This window comes from Heloderma suspectum, chromosome 4 (assembly GCF_057233095.1).
Source record: "Heloderma suspectum isolate Gila_16-S chromosome 4, 16-S_ref, whole genome shotgun sequence".
NCBI lineage: Eukaryota > Metazoa > Chordata > Lepidosauria > Squamata > Helodermatidae > Heloderma > Heloderma suspectum.
In genome coordinates this window covers 141,507,282-141,524,750 of record NC_139461.1, presented here as the reverse complement: position 1 = coordinate 141,524,750, position 17,469 = coordinate 141,507,282, and the positions used below count along the sequence as shown (strand labels likewise).

The window sequence follows — 17,469 nt, the reverse complement described above, 5'->3', positions numbered from 1 at the left end:
AATCAAAGCTGCAACAGACATATTTTTTAGCAGGTAACAAAAGATGGCAGAGGTGGCTAAGGTAGCTACTCACAGACAAACACATGGCTACTTGGGAAAGCCAGGTTACTGGAAAAAGCGAACATCCCTTTTCACCAAAGGAAATGCATGATTTTCATGAGTATTCCAGTGTTATGCTATACAGATGAGTAGAGTACTAGTGTGAGCTGCTAGCAGCACACATGTCATAATGTTACGGGTGCATAAGAATAAGGTATGCCCCACTTAATTCAGCTAAAAACCCTCTGGTCAATTCATAGGGATGGTATGATGATACATTTGAATTGACGCCAAATCACAGCAGCATTATTAGAGGGTGTGAAAAAGAGACCTTATTGCTCTCTGATACCAAGCACAGCAGACGGGCTCAGACGGGCTCAATGCTTCTGGAGGATTTTTCCACCAAGCAAGCTATTCCGTTTTTCCTGTAGAATTCTGCCTGTACACGGTTAATGCGCACGTGGTCTCGGATCAGCTCATCCACAGGCTTGTCTATGCGTCGTCCATATTCAGAGGAGGACAGGACAGCCATAGGCCTTGCTTTTTCCTGTAAGAATGTTTTGAGAAGTTTTTTCTCAGTAAAAGCAACCCAGATGAGGCAGTCAAAGGGTGAAAGTAGATGTGACATTCAGCACAGTCCTGACTGCTGATGCCCAAAATTGCAGTCATGTGATGTGCTGAGTTCCTTAGGATTGGGGTGTGCATTTGGTTCGGTAGAATCTTGGACGAAGTGGGCCACTTCTGACACACTCAGGCTTTGTTCGAAGTGACATTTGTATCCTGCCCTTCTTTCAAAGACCTCTGAGCACCCGACATTTCTGCCCTGCCCCTAATTTTGTCCTTGCACATAGTGTGATATCAGTGCTGTTGGGTGCTTTCCTGCTTTTGTGCCACCCCATTGGCGTCCACTGGTGGTAGCAGGGAAACAGCTGGGGTCTTGAACTTCTTTCAGCCTGAGGGCTGAATTCCATTTAGAGAAGCTTTCGGGGGCTACATTCTAGTGGAAGATGTGGCTGAAGGTAAAGAGGCAGAACCAAAGGCAAGGAGCAGGCTCAAAAATTCCAGCCTATTAGCATACTGCTCTTACAGCCATTAACAGCCTTAGGAGAGGCATTTTAGAAAACCTTATAGAAAAACATGCAGAACCTGGAAACCACAAAATGATTGGTGGTTGGGGGAAAGGGTGTGGGGCCAGCGAAGGGGGAGTGGCATCTGGGGAACCCTGGAGGGCTGAATTAGGACCTCAGGAGTATTTGCCTCCTGGGCCTGAGGCTTTGCACCCCTGGGTTACAGGGAGAACAAGATGAACATGACAAGGCAGCCTCATGTGGAATGCAACATCGAATTCCACCCAAAGCTGTGAGGCCATTGGACAGCACAGTGCTATCAGGCAGTGAAATCAATGATGCTGGTGGTTTCAGAGTTTCACCCAAAGACAACCAGAAAGAAAGTTGAGAACTGTGGTTTCCATCAGACTACAACCTGATCAACAAAGCCAGCACAACGGTCACCTCATCATTAATGTGAAGTCCTCTGCTTTTCGCATGTTCCCGGTCACACCGGTGGAGTTTTTCATTGTAGCCAATGGGTCTTTTAAAGATGCAGTCATATAGGGAAATGATTCCTGCCTTAAAATAAGGAGGACAGGGGAAGAAACACCATAGTGTTACTTGACAAGGTGAAACAGGTTACAAAAGAGCAAAGAGTGATACCAATAATATTGGGTTGATTCGGTCCAGTGGGGGCATAGTGGCCATGTGCAAAAGGGTCGCTATGGGGCAGCCTTCCCCAGCTGGCTGGGGCAGCCTTCCCCAGCTGGCTGGGGCAGCCTTCCCCAGCTGGCTGGGGCATGCTGGGAATTGTAGTCCAGCACTTCTGTAGAACACCAGGCTGGGGAAGGCTACCATGGAGTATAACAACCATGGTTCTCCCCCAAACATGCACACTTCACATGCATGTATGCGCATCTGCAGAGTCACCACACACATGGCCATCACAGGGAAGACTGCATGCCCACTGTATCCTCAGCCTGCCCTGGGGGTCCATCACTGTCCTTAAATGACAGAGCTCCCAAACAGAGATGGTTAAATGTTTTTTTCAGGAACAAATCGCTGAAAAGCTTTTATAAGTATGGCTTCTCAGATGACACCATCCCATGTTGTTTGCCAGGAGGCAATCAGAAACAACGTTTTCCTGGGCTTACTATGACCAGCTAACATTTGTACTCATCCACCATCGTTGTGAGAATGAAGCTAGTTCACAGCCATGCATAAAAACATAATCAGCACCTTATTCAATCAGACCAAGATCCACCTTGTCCCAGCATACTGTTTCCAACAGTGGCCAGCCAGATGATCCCAGGAAAACCACAGGCAGGACAGGAATGCAATAGCCCTACTGTGATGGTTTGTCCTGGAATTCTAAGTACCAGATGCTGAGAAGTGCACTGCCTTTGAACATGGAAATTCAATTTCAGACATCATAGTGAATAGCCACTGATAGGCCTGCCCTCCAAAACTGTGTTTAAATTTGCCCTTTTTAAAGGCCATCTAAGGTAATGTCTATCACCACATGTATGTGAAGGAATACTTTCTTTTGCCAGTCCTGAATCTACTGCCAATCACAGGTTCTGATATTATGAGAGAAGAAGAGAATCTAGCTATTTTCTCCACACTGTACAATAATGTTATAAATGATTACCCCGTCCCTTCTTAATGGTCCATTTTCCAAACGAAAAGTCCCAAACCTGTTGGCCTTGTCTCGGACGAAAGGTGCCCCACCAACCCCTGGTTCATTTTGGTTGTGGGGTCCTTTACAATTTCCAAGTCCTCTGCAGCTCCCTGAGCCAGGGCAGCAAGGGGAAATGCCCTTGTTACTCTTGTGCAGTACTTACCTTCTAAAGTGACATGTGCTGGGGCTCAGACACACCTGGAATGCACAGCATGTGCCTTGCAAGACCTCCTACTTAATGCTAGCTTTGTGTGGGCCAGACTGTGATGTGGTGAAGGAAAAGTACTTTGCACATGGCCAGAGACACTTTGCATTACTAGTACATCAAGCAGTTCAGCATTCAACCCTGGCATCGAAAATTACTCCATAGGTAAGCTCTGGGAACAAATTTAAGGACTGCGTTTTGCAATAAGAGAGCAACTACTATGGCTGTGATGCAAACATACATGACTCCTGTGATAATTCCAAATGTGTTGGCATGCCACATTTATTTCCGGGCAATTTATCATGTTAAGAGCTTTTGTGATGGTGCTGCTAGCTGAAGCCCGTAGCAGTGATTGGCTGAGCTGCCCTGATGTCACAGAAAGGCAGGACAGGCAGAAGGTTCTTTCGTGGCCATTTATTATTGAGATGCTGAGATCACAAAGAGAAGCAAGGCTAGCAAAAGGGTTCTAAGAAAGGGAGAAGAAACACGAGCCTAAGAAAGCAAGAGCCAGGGGGCTGAGAAGCCAGTATGCCCAGAAAGCCTGTGTGTCTTGGGGCAGGTGATTGGGAAAGAAAAAACTGGCAGAGAGCAGAGCTGCACATGGCCAAAGGCTGCAGTGGTGTGGAAGCAAATTGATCAGAAATTCACCAACCACACCTTTGGCAGTGGGTCTCCACCACTTGCAGGTCTTCTGCTGGTGTGAGATGAAATCCGTATCTGTGGCAACTAAGCCACAAAAGGGGTTCTACACATTCATCCAGAGAAGCCAATGAGCACATTTGGCTATTATATATGTGGGACAGACGGGTGCATGGGGCGAGGCAGGCATGAGATATGGATGCTGGCAGGCAGGAGCTGCCCCTGCACTGAGTAATGGTGTGCAGCAGTGCAACTAGGTGGGGAGAATAAGGGCATCTCACCCCAGGCAAAAATCAGAATACAGCCAAAAAGTAAGCCTCAGAGGTTGCATAACATCTTGACAAGCAATTAAAATTGTTTTAATTGTGCCACCCCCACCCCCAGTTTGGAGCAGACATATTTTCAAGGTGCTAAACAGAAAGGCAAAGATCAGGGAGCCTTCAGAAGCTCAAGAGGCAGCAGGCAGAGTGCCCTCACTTCTCAGCTGCTTTGCCTACAACTCCCATCATGCCTCCCCATTGGCTCTGCTAGCTAGGGCTGATCGGAGATGCAGGCCAAAACACTGAGCGAGCCACAAGTTGCCCGTCCCTGCCGTAGAGCTTGGGTCCTGCTGATGTGCACATCCCAACTGCAGACTAATACGTGAAAGCATATTCAGGGTATTTCTGATAGAGGAGAAAATCGACACATGGTCCATTCTTATTTTGCCAGTCATTCTCCAAATGGGCCGGTCCAGACCTAACTCCAGCCAGAGGCTGTATATATAAAAATTGGGAGCGTACTTGGGGCATAGATATACGTCATTAGTAGTACATGACCAAATTTCTGGTGGGTTCCTGAAAGGTTTTGAAAGACCCTTCACTTCCCCTCTGCCCCTTCTAATATGTTCCTCCACCATAACACCAGTTCAAACTCTGATCCCTTCCGCCACCACTACCCCATTGCTCCTCCGCCTTTCTAGACACACCTTGCTCTCTTGGTGAAAATAGCTGAGTTCAGGGGGGTCTTTGTGTCGGGGTGGGATGTAGCTGAAGGCTGACTGTGCAGAGAGTGGGAGCTTATGTTGTCTTATTAGCTTCTCATTGATGCCTCCCAGTTCTTCCAACTCCTCCTCCTCGTCTGCTCCCAGTTCCTTCCCATTCTGGGCTTCTTGCATTCCCTAGCCAAGCCCACAGTTTGACTGGGAGGCAGGCTGGGTTGATTTCAGGGCTCCCACTGTTTTTTCTTTTCTTTTCTCCAGCTTGTGTGTCTGCAGAATTCTTTGGTTACTAAGAGACAGTCTTTGTGTCCACTGTGATGTCAAGTAACATATAAAGGGGACTAGAAATCTGAGTAAAGCTGCTGCTGGGGAAGCAAAGCCTCAAGCTGCTCTTAACAACCTGTCCAGCAAGTAACATGTCTCTTTATGAATTCATATTTGGGTGCAGGAACATGTAGCAAAAGAACATTAGTAATGACTGGATCAGATCAGAGTTGCTAATACTGTGCTTCTGAATGAATTCACTATGGAGTATCTTCTGGATGAAACTGCACAATTTCTGAAATAGGAAACACTCTTATCAGGGGTGGATAGGGTCCTCCCAGGCTCCAGGAGGTGGGGATGAAGCGAATAAAGCACAGAGAGTGACTGAGTTGCATTCAGCTGGAAGACGGACACAGGGTTCCAAAACAATGGGGAGAGTATTAATGATTGAATAAGCTGGGAGCTCCATCTATAATTGATTCATGATTGCAAAGAGACTGATAGGAGTCTCAGACGTGTCTCAGCTGCTGCTGCTAATAAAGAGTACTAACAGCAGGAACCAAATAGCAGACCAGTTTGCATTTTGTCTGCCCCAGTTGTGCATTGTAATGAGGATGGAATGTTGTATGGACTACACAACGGAACAGCTTTCAAACAAAACACTGCTACTAGTCATTAGGGTTGCAGTGATAAGCTTGAAAAAATGAGAGCAATGCCTAGTGAAATTACCAAATGTAGGAGAGAAATCCAGAACTTTTGGGAGATCAGGGAGAGATGGCAGTACTCCGCAGAGCTCCTGCTTCTGGACTCATTGCTAACAGAATGAGAATATATTACAGAAAATGAGAAAACAAATGCAGATTTACTTAGTTTGCATCATTCATTCAATCCTCAGAACTGGGATTTTCTTGGTGTGAGAAGGTGGGCGGTGTTGGTACAGAATATCAGCAGCCTTGTTATAGATGCTGTAATATAGAGAGATAGACGGCAGTTGCTTCCACATGAGCCAGTTTCTCTGGAATTGCCCTTAGTTCATTTGTGTTTTACAGCGCATTCACATTTTTTCAGACCTGATTTGTAATATTTTGGTAATAAAGCACAGTTGCAGCCAGTGGTGTAGTGGTAAATTTTGAAGTGCAAGCGCTCATTGTGACAATCTCCATCACCGTGCCCCCAGAGTCCAAAAATGAACCATATCAACAAACCAGTTCTATCAGTTTTCATCTCCATCAGGAGCAGGGGCGATCACTGTGTTTGCAACTTTGTTGCGATGTTTCTCCAGTCGCATCTTCTCCTTTTCCTGTTTCCACAGTCCTTAAAGACCCGGCTTATCATCGCTGCAGCCTGGGTCTACACAAACAGAGTGCTGTTTCTACTGAACTCTAATCGAATTATTTTTTTGATGGCTGGGTGGAGTCTGGGTTGGGTCTGATTACCTCATCAATGTTCCCCCCTCCTCCTCCTCTTGCCGATTCCCCCCTCCCTTGCCCCCTTCTGCTCTGCTCCAGTTAGTAGCTGGCTAACTAGCTGGCTAACTAGCTGGTTCTCCCCCCCCCCCCGCGCACACACCCCCCCTGCTGTTGTTGCTCTTCCCCCTTATTCTGGCTTCCCAACCACCCTGCAAGGTGGGCTAGGAGATGCACTCCTATGCATGCCTACTCAGAAGCAAGCAACACAGATTTCAGTGGCACTTACTCTCAGGAAAGGAAAGCCTTACAGCCAATGAGTTTACTCAGAAGGAACACCCCTAGCACACAACCACACAAAGCAGGGCAAAGCACTAAAGGAGAACTACACAGGGAGGAAATGGTGAGGACAGCCAGTGGATGATATACTAGTTGTACATCCCTCGCCCCCTTCTGCTCCGTTCCAGTCCTTCTGTTTTTTCCTTTAGTTTTAAAGCACACTTTCACTACGGAGTGCAAAGTCATGTGTGCATCCTCCTTCCCTTTCAAACTCTTTCTTCCCCTAAACCAGAGATGCGCCTTAATGACTTAACGACTCTCCATGAAGCCGTCTTCGCGGCTCTCCTGATTTCCCTGCCACTACCTTGACTGGGAACTTCATATGGATACCCAGGGTAGGCAGACACTGCACTGGTATGTCAGGGGTGCTTCTGTGTGCATATCTTCATCTCTGCCTGACTGCTCCCTCCAGTATCATCTCCCCCTCTCCTTCACACACTGCTTCTGGTGATGTCACAGGCAGGTGAGCGATGCACCAAGGGCTGGGCTACATGCCCCATGGGCAGGACTATGATACCGAACCCATTGTGGTTGTGGAAACAGCTCAGTAATGGAGCCGAAGTAAGCTGGAAAGGTTGGACTATAACCAGTCTCAGAAGAAGAGGTTTTTCAGCGATACAACGCGGGGCTGGTGCTGAATGGCCATGACGTCATGGAAACACAGAGACCTGTCTGCGCTGCCAGGTTGGAGTAAATTGCTGGTGGAAACACAGGTCTTTTTTTAAAGCTAATGAGTTTAAACTGTGCACTCAGGACCAAGCCACCCCCAAGTACCTGTACTATAATAGAGAGACTTCACAACAGTATACTGTTGCTGGAAAAACCCAGTCTCCTCCCACCTCCCCAGCTACTGTGAGGATTGCAGCAAAGCTCAGAGGGAAACGGGAAACCTGAGGGAGGGTGGTGGCAGATGATGTCACCATCCCTGCTAATTAAAACATTCAGGTGCTTCAACCCTGTGAGTTTTCGCTCCGCTACAACAATGCCTGTAGTACCAACTTGTCCAGTGTGGACAGGAAAAGCACTAATAAAGTTTTTCAGGGTGCCTGTGCCTTTAAACTAAAAATACTTCCTCTTTGCAGATTCAGCCTATTTTATTGCTTCCTGTTGATCCCAGCAAGAGAATGACTGAGGAGTAGCCTATTAATTGCCCCTTGAATTGCTCCAGTTTCTGTAGCTATGGTGTGGGAGGCTATCATCATCATTGAAACTGGGCTAAGCAGCACTAAGGGGCTCTAGTGCAGAAGTAAACCTCCACCCCACCCCCACCCATACAAAAAGCAAAATTTGTAACCATAAAAGAGAATAAAAAATATGAATTACTGCATTTGTTCACTTTCTTTCCTTCTTACTCTGGCCTCTCCCTTGCCACCTTCCCTTTTGCTGTCTTCCACACTGCCAGAATTTAGATTGTAAACTCATTGGGCCAGAGTTATTTTTTCCTTCTTTTTTTCTTTTTTGCATATGCTATAAAGCACTGTGTGCCATGTATGTATGTATGTATGTATGAATGAATAACATAATATAACCTCAAGTTTAAAGAGAAAGTACATATAAACTTTTAATGAGTTCATTTTACAAAAGACAATGGCGTCAAAATGTTGGACACATTTTATACAAAACTGGTCCTGCTCGGCTACTTCCTTCAAGAAGGTGGTCAGCCAGGGGCCCCATTTTGCATCCTGGTTGGCTGTGAGAAACCTGATACACACACCCTAGCTGTAGTAGATGGAAGGGACAGAATTAAATATTACAAATTCAGGACTAGAGTATGTTATTGGGGAGCTACCATACTTTCCACAAAGTTCCATGCAGCTCTAGTTTTATTGCCATAAGGGTTTTTTTTTGTTTTGTATTTTTGTTTTCCCTCTTAAAACCTTCTTTGTACTTCTCCACCTCACCCGAAGTCTCAGACCTTTAACTTCTCAAACTACGTTCAAGTGTTGTCTCTTTTCTTTTCTACTTAAGAGTTGACAGTGCAAGTTGCCGCTAGTCCTCTCAGCCCATAGCACATGCTTCAGCTATCCTGGAACATTAAGACTACTGAGGTCTCTTGATGTTGGACGGTGGAACTAGACTGTAGATATGACTACAGCAACATTTCTATATACCAGAAAACTACACACATGTTCATGGTATGGGCCAAAAGAGTTAAGAAAGATGTGATGCTTTTTTTCAAAAATGTGGGACTGCCCACACCAAAGAGTATATTTCAGGATGCCACATTCCCTTGTGAAAGGGACTTTGTCATTTCAGTATGTACAAAATAGGTCTGAAGATCTCCTTTTCCTTTGACGTTAATGATGCCTCGGCAGGTACAAATGTAGCCCAGTGTTTGTAAGACATTACTTGTCTCTTCTGTAACCTGAAATGCAAAACAAGTTGTTATTTTTTCCCCCCAAAGAAAATCTAGATGTGCCTACGGGTGCTTCCAGCTGAAGGGCTCCTAGCTCTACCAGTCAAAAGGCATTGTGCACCTACTCCATCTTTTCCTCTTAATAATTAAAGAGGAAAAGATGGAATAGGTGCACAATGCCTTCTAATAATAATAATTATCATTATTATTTTGCAGGGGAGTGGGTAAAACAAATACGGAAGAAGTGGTGGGAAATCACAGGAGAGAAGCCAAAGCTGCCTGGATCTCCCATAAAATTCCATGAATGAGGCCGAGCAAATGCACAATAAAAGCCTCATATGGGAGCACCCTTTATGTCTCCCCGCCCCCACCACCCATTCTTTATTCTGAGTCTGGAACAACTGACATAATAGCAAGAAAGCTTTTCATTGCACCCATGTCAGCTTTACCTCGCAGAGGAGAACCCCATGCACATTCTATCACTTGCTGATCTTAAAGGGCAGGTGAGTGACCCAGTACATATAATACGTTATAGGACAAAACCATCACAAGATTGTTTTTAATTGTATTTTTTAAAGTGTATATAAATTTAAACTTAAAAAAACAAGTGTAAACGTAACGTATCATTTCTCTCAAGTTACAAACAGAAAAAAAAAACATCAGACAACACTACTGCATATTAGAATCAGTTAAAAACAAATGTGTAATTTCTACAACATTAATTTTTCAGGCTAGCCATGAAGTATATTTGTCATTCAGGCCAATACAAGAACAGGATTCTATATTGTTGTGCTCTAGTCCATTAGTCCTCACCTGGTAGACTGGAACTCACAAGTGGGCCACACCCCAAGCTAAGGTGAGTTGCACTGGCAGCGCTGCCACTATTTTCTGTTATTTTTGTTTATTTGGGTTTCTTTTTAAAGAGAAGGAGAGAGGCAGAGAGAGTGCAAACTTATTCGGAGAAAAGGGAAAACAGAGGCAAGGGAGATCCATTATCTTAAGTTGTGCAAAAGAAGGTATTTTGGTAGATTCACACCTTTATGAGAAACTCAGCCTGGAAAACGTTTCTCTTCCAAACTAGTTGAAATATAGGAGCCCTGTTCACCTTTCAATCTGCTCCCCCTAAAGAGAGGAGGAGGAGAAAAACAGGCATAAACTGTTAAATAAAACTGAATTGTTGCAGTTTCCTAGAAACCTGAAAAGGTATAAGACTACAGCTGTAGACCCTTAGGGAAGTTTCCTATGCATTTTATCCAAGGAAGCCACAACTCTTTAAAATGTATTTGTTTTCTGGTGTCCTGCTGTTATCTTCACGTGGTGAGTTAAGTTTTCCATTTGTGCAATATTCCACATTTTGGCATGGCCCTGATTTTTAGTTGGAGGATTCCTTTGCTATGCAGGAGCTGTTGGCTATTAGCAAGAATGGAAACCATACCTGTATTTTATCTAAGACGCCAGTGCTGTCCATCCTACTAGCCACGTTTACAGTGTTGCCCCAGATGTCATATTGTGGTTTCTGAGCTCCAATAACACCAGCAATTACAGGTCCGTGGTTAATACCTGTAAAAATGGCGAGTTAATTTATTGTTTGTCATATATACAAAGATGCTTCAAACTGACTGACTGAGTCATAGGGGTTGCAAAAGTGTTAGGGTTCTGTCATAGTACCTAGAACCCTGGAATTAGGTACAGAAATAACCCAAGGACAAAAGTAGACGTGACGGTGGCAGATCTGTACCTTGAAATCCAAGAATCACACCGACAGCAGGGGCTGGGGAGATTTTAAGGAGCAAAAAGGACAAGGTGGGTGAGGAATGTGGAACTCTCCCCCCACCTGCAGTGCACTTCCCCACATCTCCTCCCCAAGTGCTTTTCTTCAAGCCAGGCCTACCTCCAACATCGCATCCTGTCTGAGGGGAATGTAACAGGCTTTCTGGGGGTCAGAATGCAAGGAGGTAGGCCTCAACGGGGAAGTTCTGCATCCTCACCCGTATGCCGATTTGCTCTCCAAATCAGGCCTCACCCCCATTTTCTATGTGGGGCACTGGGGATGCCAGCCACTAGGACAAGTTTCACGGCTGCCACCAATGTCACAGGCGGTGGCAGAAATACGACTTTTTAAAGCCAGTATACAAAAAGAAATACAGAGGGAGGGAAACACCCATCACTTGCCATAATGCCAAGCTCCCCTCTGAAACCAGACACAACATTTTAGTTATCCACCGAAAAAAAGAAAAAGCCCCCCACCCCCAATCTGCCAGCTGAAAATGGGCTGGAAAAATTGGAGGAGGATTTCATCCCGATCTTAACTCTCTCTCTCTCTCTCTCTCTCTCTCTCTCTCTCACACACACACACACACACACACACACACACCATGTATAGCTTATTATTTCCTACTGACATTGCTTACTTTCCCCTTATATGAGAAAAAACTGCCTAAACATTAGATGCGATTGATGTAAACTAGCCATTTCAAAACTGGTTGAAGCTCCCCACATCCACAGCGCCTCCCCTATTTTGTCTCTACCTTCTCCTTCCTGTCATAGCTCCCACCAACATCAAGGACACCAACAGCATGGATGGGCAACCTCTGGCCCACAGACCAGAAGCAGTCTGCAGGGGGACCCACCCAGCTGGCGTTCTCCTCTCCTTGCACGATGTGACCCCCACCCTCAAATCTCCTGATGGGGCAATAGGCTTGAGAAAATTCTCCCAGTGGCTTCAATATATGTCATGTGTCAACATATGTGCGGTGGGGGGTGTATGTGTATATAAGTGTGTGTGCTGTGTGTGCATGCATGACTGAAAATGAATAGGTGTGTACTTTGTTTGAGAATTGATGTATATGAATGCATGTGGATATGTGTGTGTAGGAATGGTTTCAGCCATACCCACTGCTGGTATGCTTTCCCCAGAAGGTTAATCATGAGGGAATGTGAAAAAGGTTCCCTACCCTTGTTCTACAGATGCTGTCCCACATAAACTTGTTCAGATCTAAGGCTGCCAAATGTGACGTCCTGGCTAGAGAGTTGGTTGAGTTTAGAAGTATGGATCCAGGCATTCAGTTGGTCGAGTTTAGAAATATGGATCCAGGTTCAAATTCCTGCTCAGGACTGAAGCTCACTGGGTGGTCTTGGGCAAATCACTCTCTCACAGCCTAAGCTACCTTGCAGGGTTGTTGTGAAGCTAAAATGCTGTTCAGAGCTCCTTAGAGGGAAGGTAGGGTTTTGAAAACACACACACACGGTGGCTTTCCTTCCAATTTTAAACATTTTGGAGCGTGTAGTACATGAGCAAATTAATACTTATTGATCCAGTGTTCGTTTTATTACTGACCAAAAGCCCTGGGATCCAGGTGGAATTCATAGAATCATAGAATAGTAGGGTTGGAAGGGGCCTACAAGGCCATCGAGGCCAACCCCCTGCTCAAGGCAGGAATCCAAGTCAGAGCATCCCTGACAAATGGCTGTCCAGCCTCGTCTTGAAGGCCTCCAGTGTGGGAGAGCCCAGCACCTCCCCAGGTCATTGGTTCCATTGTCGTATTGCTCTTACAGTCAGGAAGTTTTTCCTGATGTTCAGCCGGAATCTGGCTTCCTGTAACTTGAGCCCATTATTCCGTGTCCTGCACTCTGGGATGAACAAGAAGGGATCCTGGCCTTCTTCTCTTTGACAACCTTTCAAGTACTTGAAGAGTGCTATCATATCTCCCTCAGTCTTCTCTTCTCAAGGCTAAACATGCCCAGGTCTTTCAGTCTCTCTTCATAGGGCTTTGTTTCCAGTCCCCTGATCATCTTTGTTGCCCTCCTCTGAACCCTCTCCAGTTTGTCTGCATCCTTCTTAAAGTGTGGTGCCCAGAACTGGACACAGTACTCCAGATGAGGCCTAACCAGTGCTGAGTAGAGGGGAACTAGTACTTCCCGGGATTTGGAAGCTATGCTTCTATTAATGCAGCCCAAAATAGCATTTGCCTTTTTTGCAGCCACATCACATTGTTGGCTCATATTCAGCTTGTGATTGACAACAATGCCAAGATCCTTCTCGCTTGTAGTGTGGTTGAGCCATGTATCCCCCATCTTGTAACTGTGCATTTGGTTTCTTTTTCCTAGGTGCAGAACTTGCCATTTATCCCTATTAAATGTCATTCTGTTGTTTTCTGCTCAGCGCTCCAGTCTATCCAGATCACTTTGAATTTTGTTTCTGTCTTCCAAAGTATTAGCTATCCCGCCCAATTTTGTGTCATCTGCAAATATGATCAGCATTCCCTGCACCTCCTCCTCCAAGTCATTAATAAAAATGTTGAAGAGTTGAAGAATTATTTAAGGTATTACTAATGGCAAGTGTCGATATTAAAAAAAAATTGCAAAATTCAATATATTAAGCATTGGCTAATTATGGTATAGCAGATCATGTTATTGGGCTGTATCCAACATTATGCTAATGCAAAAGTACAAGAGTTGGCATTCTGCTAGTGTGTACACAACTGTTAGTGAAACAGCCAGCACAACTAGTGCAAGCAACACTTAGTCTAATGAAGTTGTAATAAAATACTTTGTGCAAGCAGAATCAAAGTATTGGGTTAGGCACATTTCCAAGGATGAAAATGGGATTTCTGCAAGTGGTAAAGGCTTTGTGCTAGTAGAATGGCACCACTGGATACGACCCATTAAAATTACCCACTTTTGACTGTGGGGAAATATGGGGAAATTGAGAAGTATTAATCCATTAATGGAGCGATATATGCAGTATTGTAGAATGTGTTATGATGGCACAAGTATCGATTGTTTTGAAGTTGGTTGTTTTCTTTCTCTGGTATAGTTGTAAAACATTTGTTATGGAAATGAACTTTGCTCAATTACTGATTTGTATTTTCTATCTTACCTTTTGTTTTCTTTCTTACCTTTTGTTTTCTATCTTACCTTTTGTCTTCTAGGAGTATGTTGTACAATTGGACAAATGAATGAAAAGACGGGGAAGATACAGATATGCGCATGCTCACACACACGCACACACACAACCTTTTAGAGGTGGATCCACAGTTGGCTACAGAATCGGACTCAAAGAGTGCTTCTCAATGGGACCTTCTCAAACTGGGGAGAGGTAACGAGCGGGGTACCGCAGGGCTCAGTCCTGGTATACATTAACATTTTGTTAATGACTTGGATGAGAACATGCAGGGACTGTTGATCAAATTTGCAGATGACACAAATTTGGGTGGGATAGCTAATACCCTGGAAGACAGAAACAAAATTAAAAGTGATCTTGATAGGCTGGAGTGCTGGACTAAAAACAACAGAATGACATTTAATAGAGATAAATGCCAAGTTCTGCACCTAAGAAAAAGAAACCAAATGCACGGTTACAAGATGGGCGATACTTGGCTCAACAAAGCTACAAGCGAGAAGGATCTTGGAATTGTTGTAAATCACAAGCTGAATATGAGCCAACAATGTGATGTGGCCGAAAAAAAGGCAAATGCTATTTTGGGCTGCGTTAATAGAAGTATAGCTCCCAAATCCTGTGAAGATCCCCTCTATTCAGCACAGGTTAAGCCTCATCTTGAGTACTGTGTCCAGTTACGGGCACCGCACTTTAAGAAGGATGCAGACAGACTGGAGAAGGTTCAGGGGAGGGCAACGACGATGATCAGGGGACTGGAAACCAAGTCCAGTAAGGACAGACTGAAAGACCTGGGCATGTTTAGCCTTGAGAAGAGAAGACTGAGGGGAGTTATGATAGCACTCTTCAAGTGCTTGAAAGGATGTCACAGAGAGGAAGGCCAGGATGTCTTCTCAATCATTCCAGAGTGCAGGACACGGAATAATGGGCTCAAACTACAGGATGCCAGATTCTGGCTGAACATCCTGACCGTCAGAGCAATACAACAATGGAACCAATTAACCAGGGAGGTAGTGGGCTCTCCCGCACTGGAGGCATTCAAGATGAGGCTGGACAGCCACCTGTCAGGGATGCTCTGACTTGGATTCCTGCATTGAGCAGGGGGTTGGACTCAATGGTCTTATAGGCCCCTTCCAACCCTACTGTTCTATGATTCTATGAAGAAGAATATACAAGAGAAGGTAGGGGGTGGGTAGAGGGTAGGGCAAACGAAGAACTGGAACTTTAGATCTTGTCCCCTGGATGGGCCCCTTTTGTGACAAAATATTCTCCCGCAATCTGCATAGTTAGAAAACAGAAATATTTACTGATTGCCAGATGTTTGCCACTAGGTGACACTATAAGCTAAGATGACCAGAATCAGCAGGAAGGCTACACTATAATTATACAGAATAGATGAGAATAGAAAGAAAAAAGTACAGTTGAATTAAACTTCAAATATTTTAGATATATTTTTACAGGACAGATTTATTCACTGTTTGCATTTCATACTTCCGAACCTCATAGTGTATTCAAAAACACTCGGCATTACTAAAAGGATATTAAAATCTTGGAATGCCCTTTGTCAGCAAGGAATTTAATGTTCCATTTTTGCATTCTACAAACCCTAAATATTTTTAAAAGAAAACACAGTATTTTATTTAATATATATTTACCAAGTATTTTAATGAAAGAAAGAAAACACATTGTTCAGTAGAACTGTTAGCTGTGTTGTTAAAGGCTCAAGATCTCTAGATGAAAGAAAGTAAGGGCCAAACTAAACCTTCTGCCTAGTAAGCATGGTGGAGCCCTGCGTGCCCAATTTCTTTACCTCCATGTAAGCGCACGCAGCCTCAATTCGGATCGGGACCAAGATGCTCTGGGAAAGGGTATTGACGCTGAGGGAGGGGGTTAAAAAAGAAAAAACATCTCCATTAGAATCAACAGAGCAGTTTTTTCTTTTCTTTTTAACACCTCCCCCCCCCCCCCCCGAAGGGGGTGAAATTTCTGGATAAAAACAGGTGGGCTGAGGGGGAGCTTTTAAAAACTAGTTTTTAAAGTACATAAGCCAATCACACATCATTTGAAGAACATTTAGTTTGGCTCTAAGCAACAGAGGAGAAACATAACGTAATCCATTAGGTGAGATTCTTCCCACACTTCTAAGCTTGTTCAGAAATGCATAGATGATCTCACACTTTTTTAAAATTACAAAAAACACATGCTGTCAAAGCAGTAATGTGAATAATTTCATTAAAAAATTAAAAATCCATGTTTTCCGTATATGTGTAAAAGGTGATCTTTTTCTTACTTGTTCTAGGCAGCTTCCCAAAGAAAAGAAAACCAACCAGCTTCTTTATTGTTATTATTTATTTCTTTAAAGCAAAAAAACTGCTCCTCAGTCAAAAAGGCTCCCAACTTCACTGTTGCCTTGATTTTCTGTGATGGTTGTGCTCATTACATGGCCGCTACTTTACCTTTCTTGACAGAAATGATAACAGCAACTTTCTGTATTGATAAAAGGATCCACACTTTATTTAGCCTTTCTCTAGCTTGTGATGTATTTCTAGGAACTCCGCTTATATTTTTGTCATCCGTTGGATTAACTTTGATCCGCCATGTTTTTTTCTTTGTCTCGCAACATTCGTGTGTTATTTCTCTACTTGTTTTCTACATCTTTATCTGCAGGGATGTGTTGAGATTATCACAGGGTGGGGGTGGGGGCGTTATATGAACTCAAGATACTGGAATAACAAAGTGGAGGAACTTGCATCATTAGCAGTATATACAAAAAGGATCTTATCACTGTAGCTGAGACAAGATGCAATATTTATGCTGCTTACCTACTCGTAGCTTGAAGTCATTGAAGGAATGCTTGTTGATAACATCCAGTTTTGCTCCAAGGGCAAATGCAAACTCCACCATGGTCCCAATATGCATGTACTGTCGTTCAGGTTCCTGAATGTACACGCACACACACACACACACACACACACACAAACATCAGTAAGGCAACTGCAATCATCACAATGTTTTCGCTATTTTTTTGAATGTAAACCCCCATATGGACATTGCAATTTACTGTGCACTTACTGGGAGCAAATGTCTTAATTCTAGGGTTACAATCCTATGCATCTTACTTGGGTACAATTCCCACTGAATTACACCTCTTTAGGTTTATTACTGATAAATAAAAGTGGAATATTCACTGTTTAAATGAAAAGAAAATAATTGAGCTCAGTGGGACTTCTGAGTAAGCATGCCTTGGATTAGGTTGTACATTATTTTATTCATGCTGTATCTATGTAAGCATATATCACTTTTACATTAGACGCATCCTGATGGGAAAACAACATGCATGATCAGCATAGATCCAGGACTGACTCTAGGGGTCTGCGAGAGCTTTTCTACACAAGGCATTTGTTGTGCACTTGTCATTTTCTACTCAGGGTTATTTACGGGTTCTTTAGATGGCATTGTGACCCTCCAGTTTTGCTTCTGTTTCTAAACAGCACATTTGGCTAATTTTTTTTACAGCAGGGAAAATGGGGTATTATTTCTGATGGTGAAAAAAAGGGTTGTTTCTACATGTGCATTTGTGCTATTCTACTATACCACAGTGCCTCCTAGAGTTTA

General features: G+C 44.0%; 2 protein-coding genes across 2 annotated transcripts in view; both read right to left on the bottom strand.

Annotated features, from left to right (window-relative positions):
* Positions 1-142: 142 nt before the first annotated feature.
* Positions 143-4,860, bottom strand: CFAP90 (cilia and flagella associated protein 90). Its single transcript, XM_084850692.1, has 3 exons — positions 4,581-4,860; positions 1,551-1,667; positions 143-586 (listed from the first exon to the last, which is right to left on the bottom strand). The coding sequence occupies exons 1-3, from the start codon at positions 4,767-4,769 to the stop codon at positions 407-409; spliced, it is 486 nt and encodes a 161-aa protein (XP_084706818.1). The 5' UTR covers positions 4,770-4,860; the 3' UTR covers positions 143-406.
* A 3,278-nt stretch (positions 4,861-8,138) lies between these two features.
* Positions 8,139-17,469, bottom strand: part of ADCY2 (adenylate cyclase 2) — a 190,999-nt gene continuing 181,668 nt past the window's right edge. Inside the window, exons 23-25 of the mRNA XM_084850684.1 lie at positions 16,677-16,791; positions 10,393-10,517; positions 8,139-8,966 (exon numbers count right to left, since the gene is read on the bottom strand). Coding sequence (XP_084706810.1) covers positions 8,814-8,966; positions 10,393-10,517; positions 16,677-16,791 — 393 coding nt within the window. The 3' untranslated portion in view covers positions 8,139-8,813. The remainder of the gene's footprint in view (positions 8,967-10,392; positions 10,518-16,676; positions 16,792-17,469) is intronic.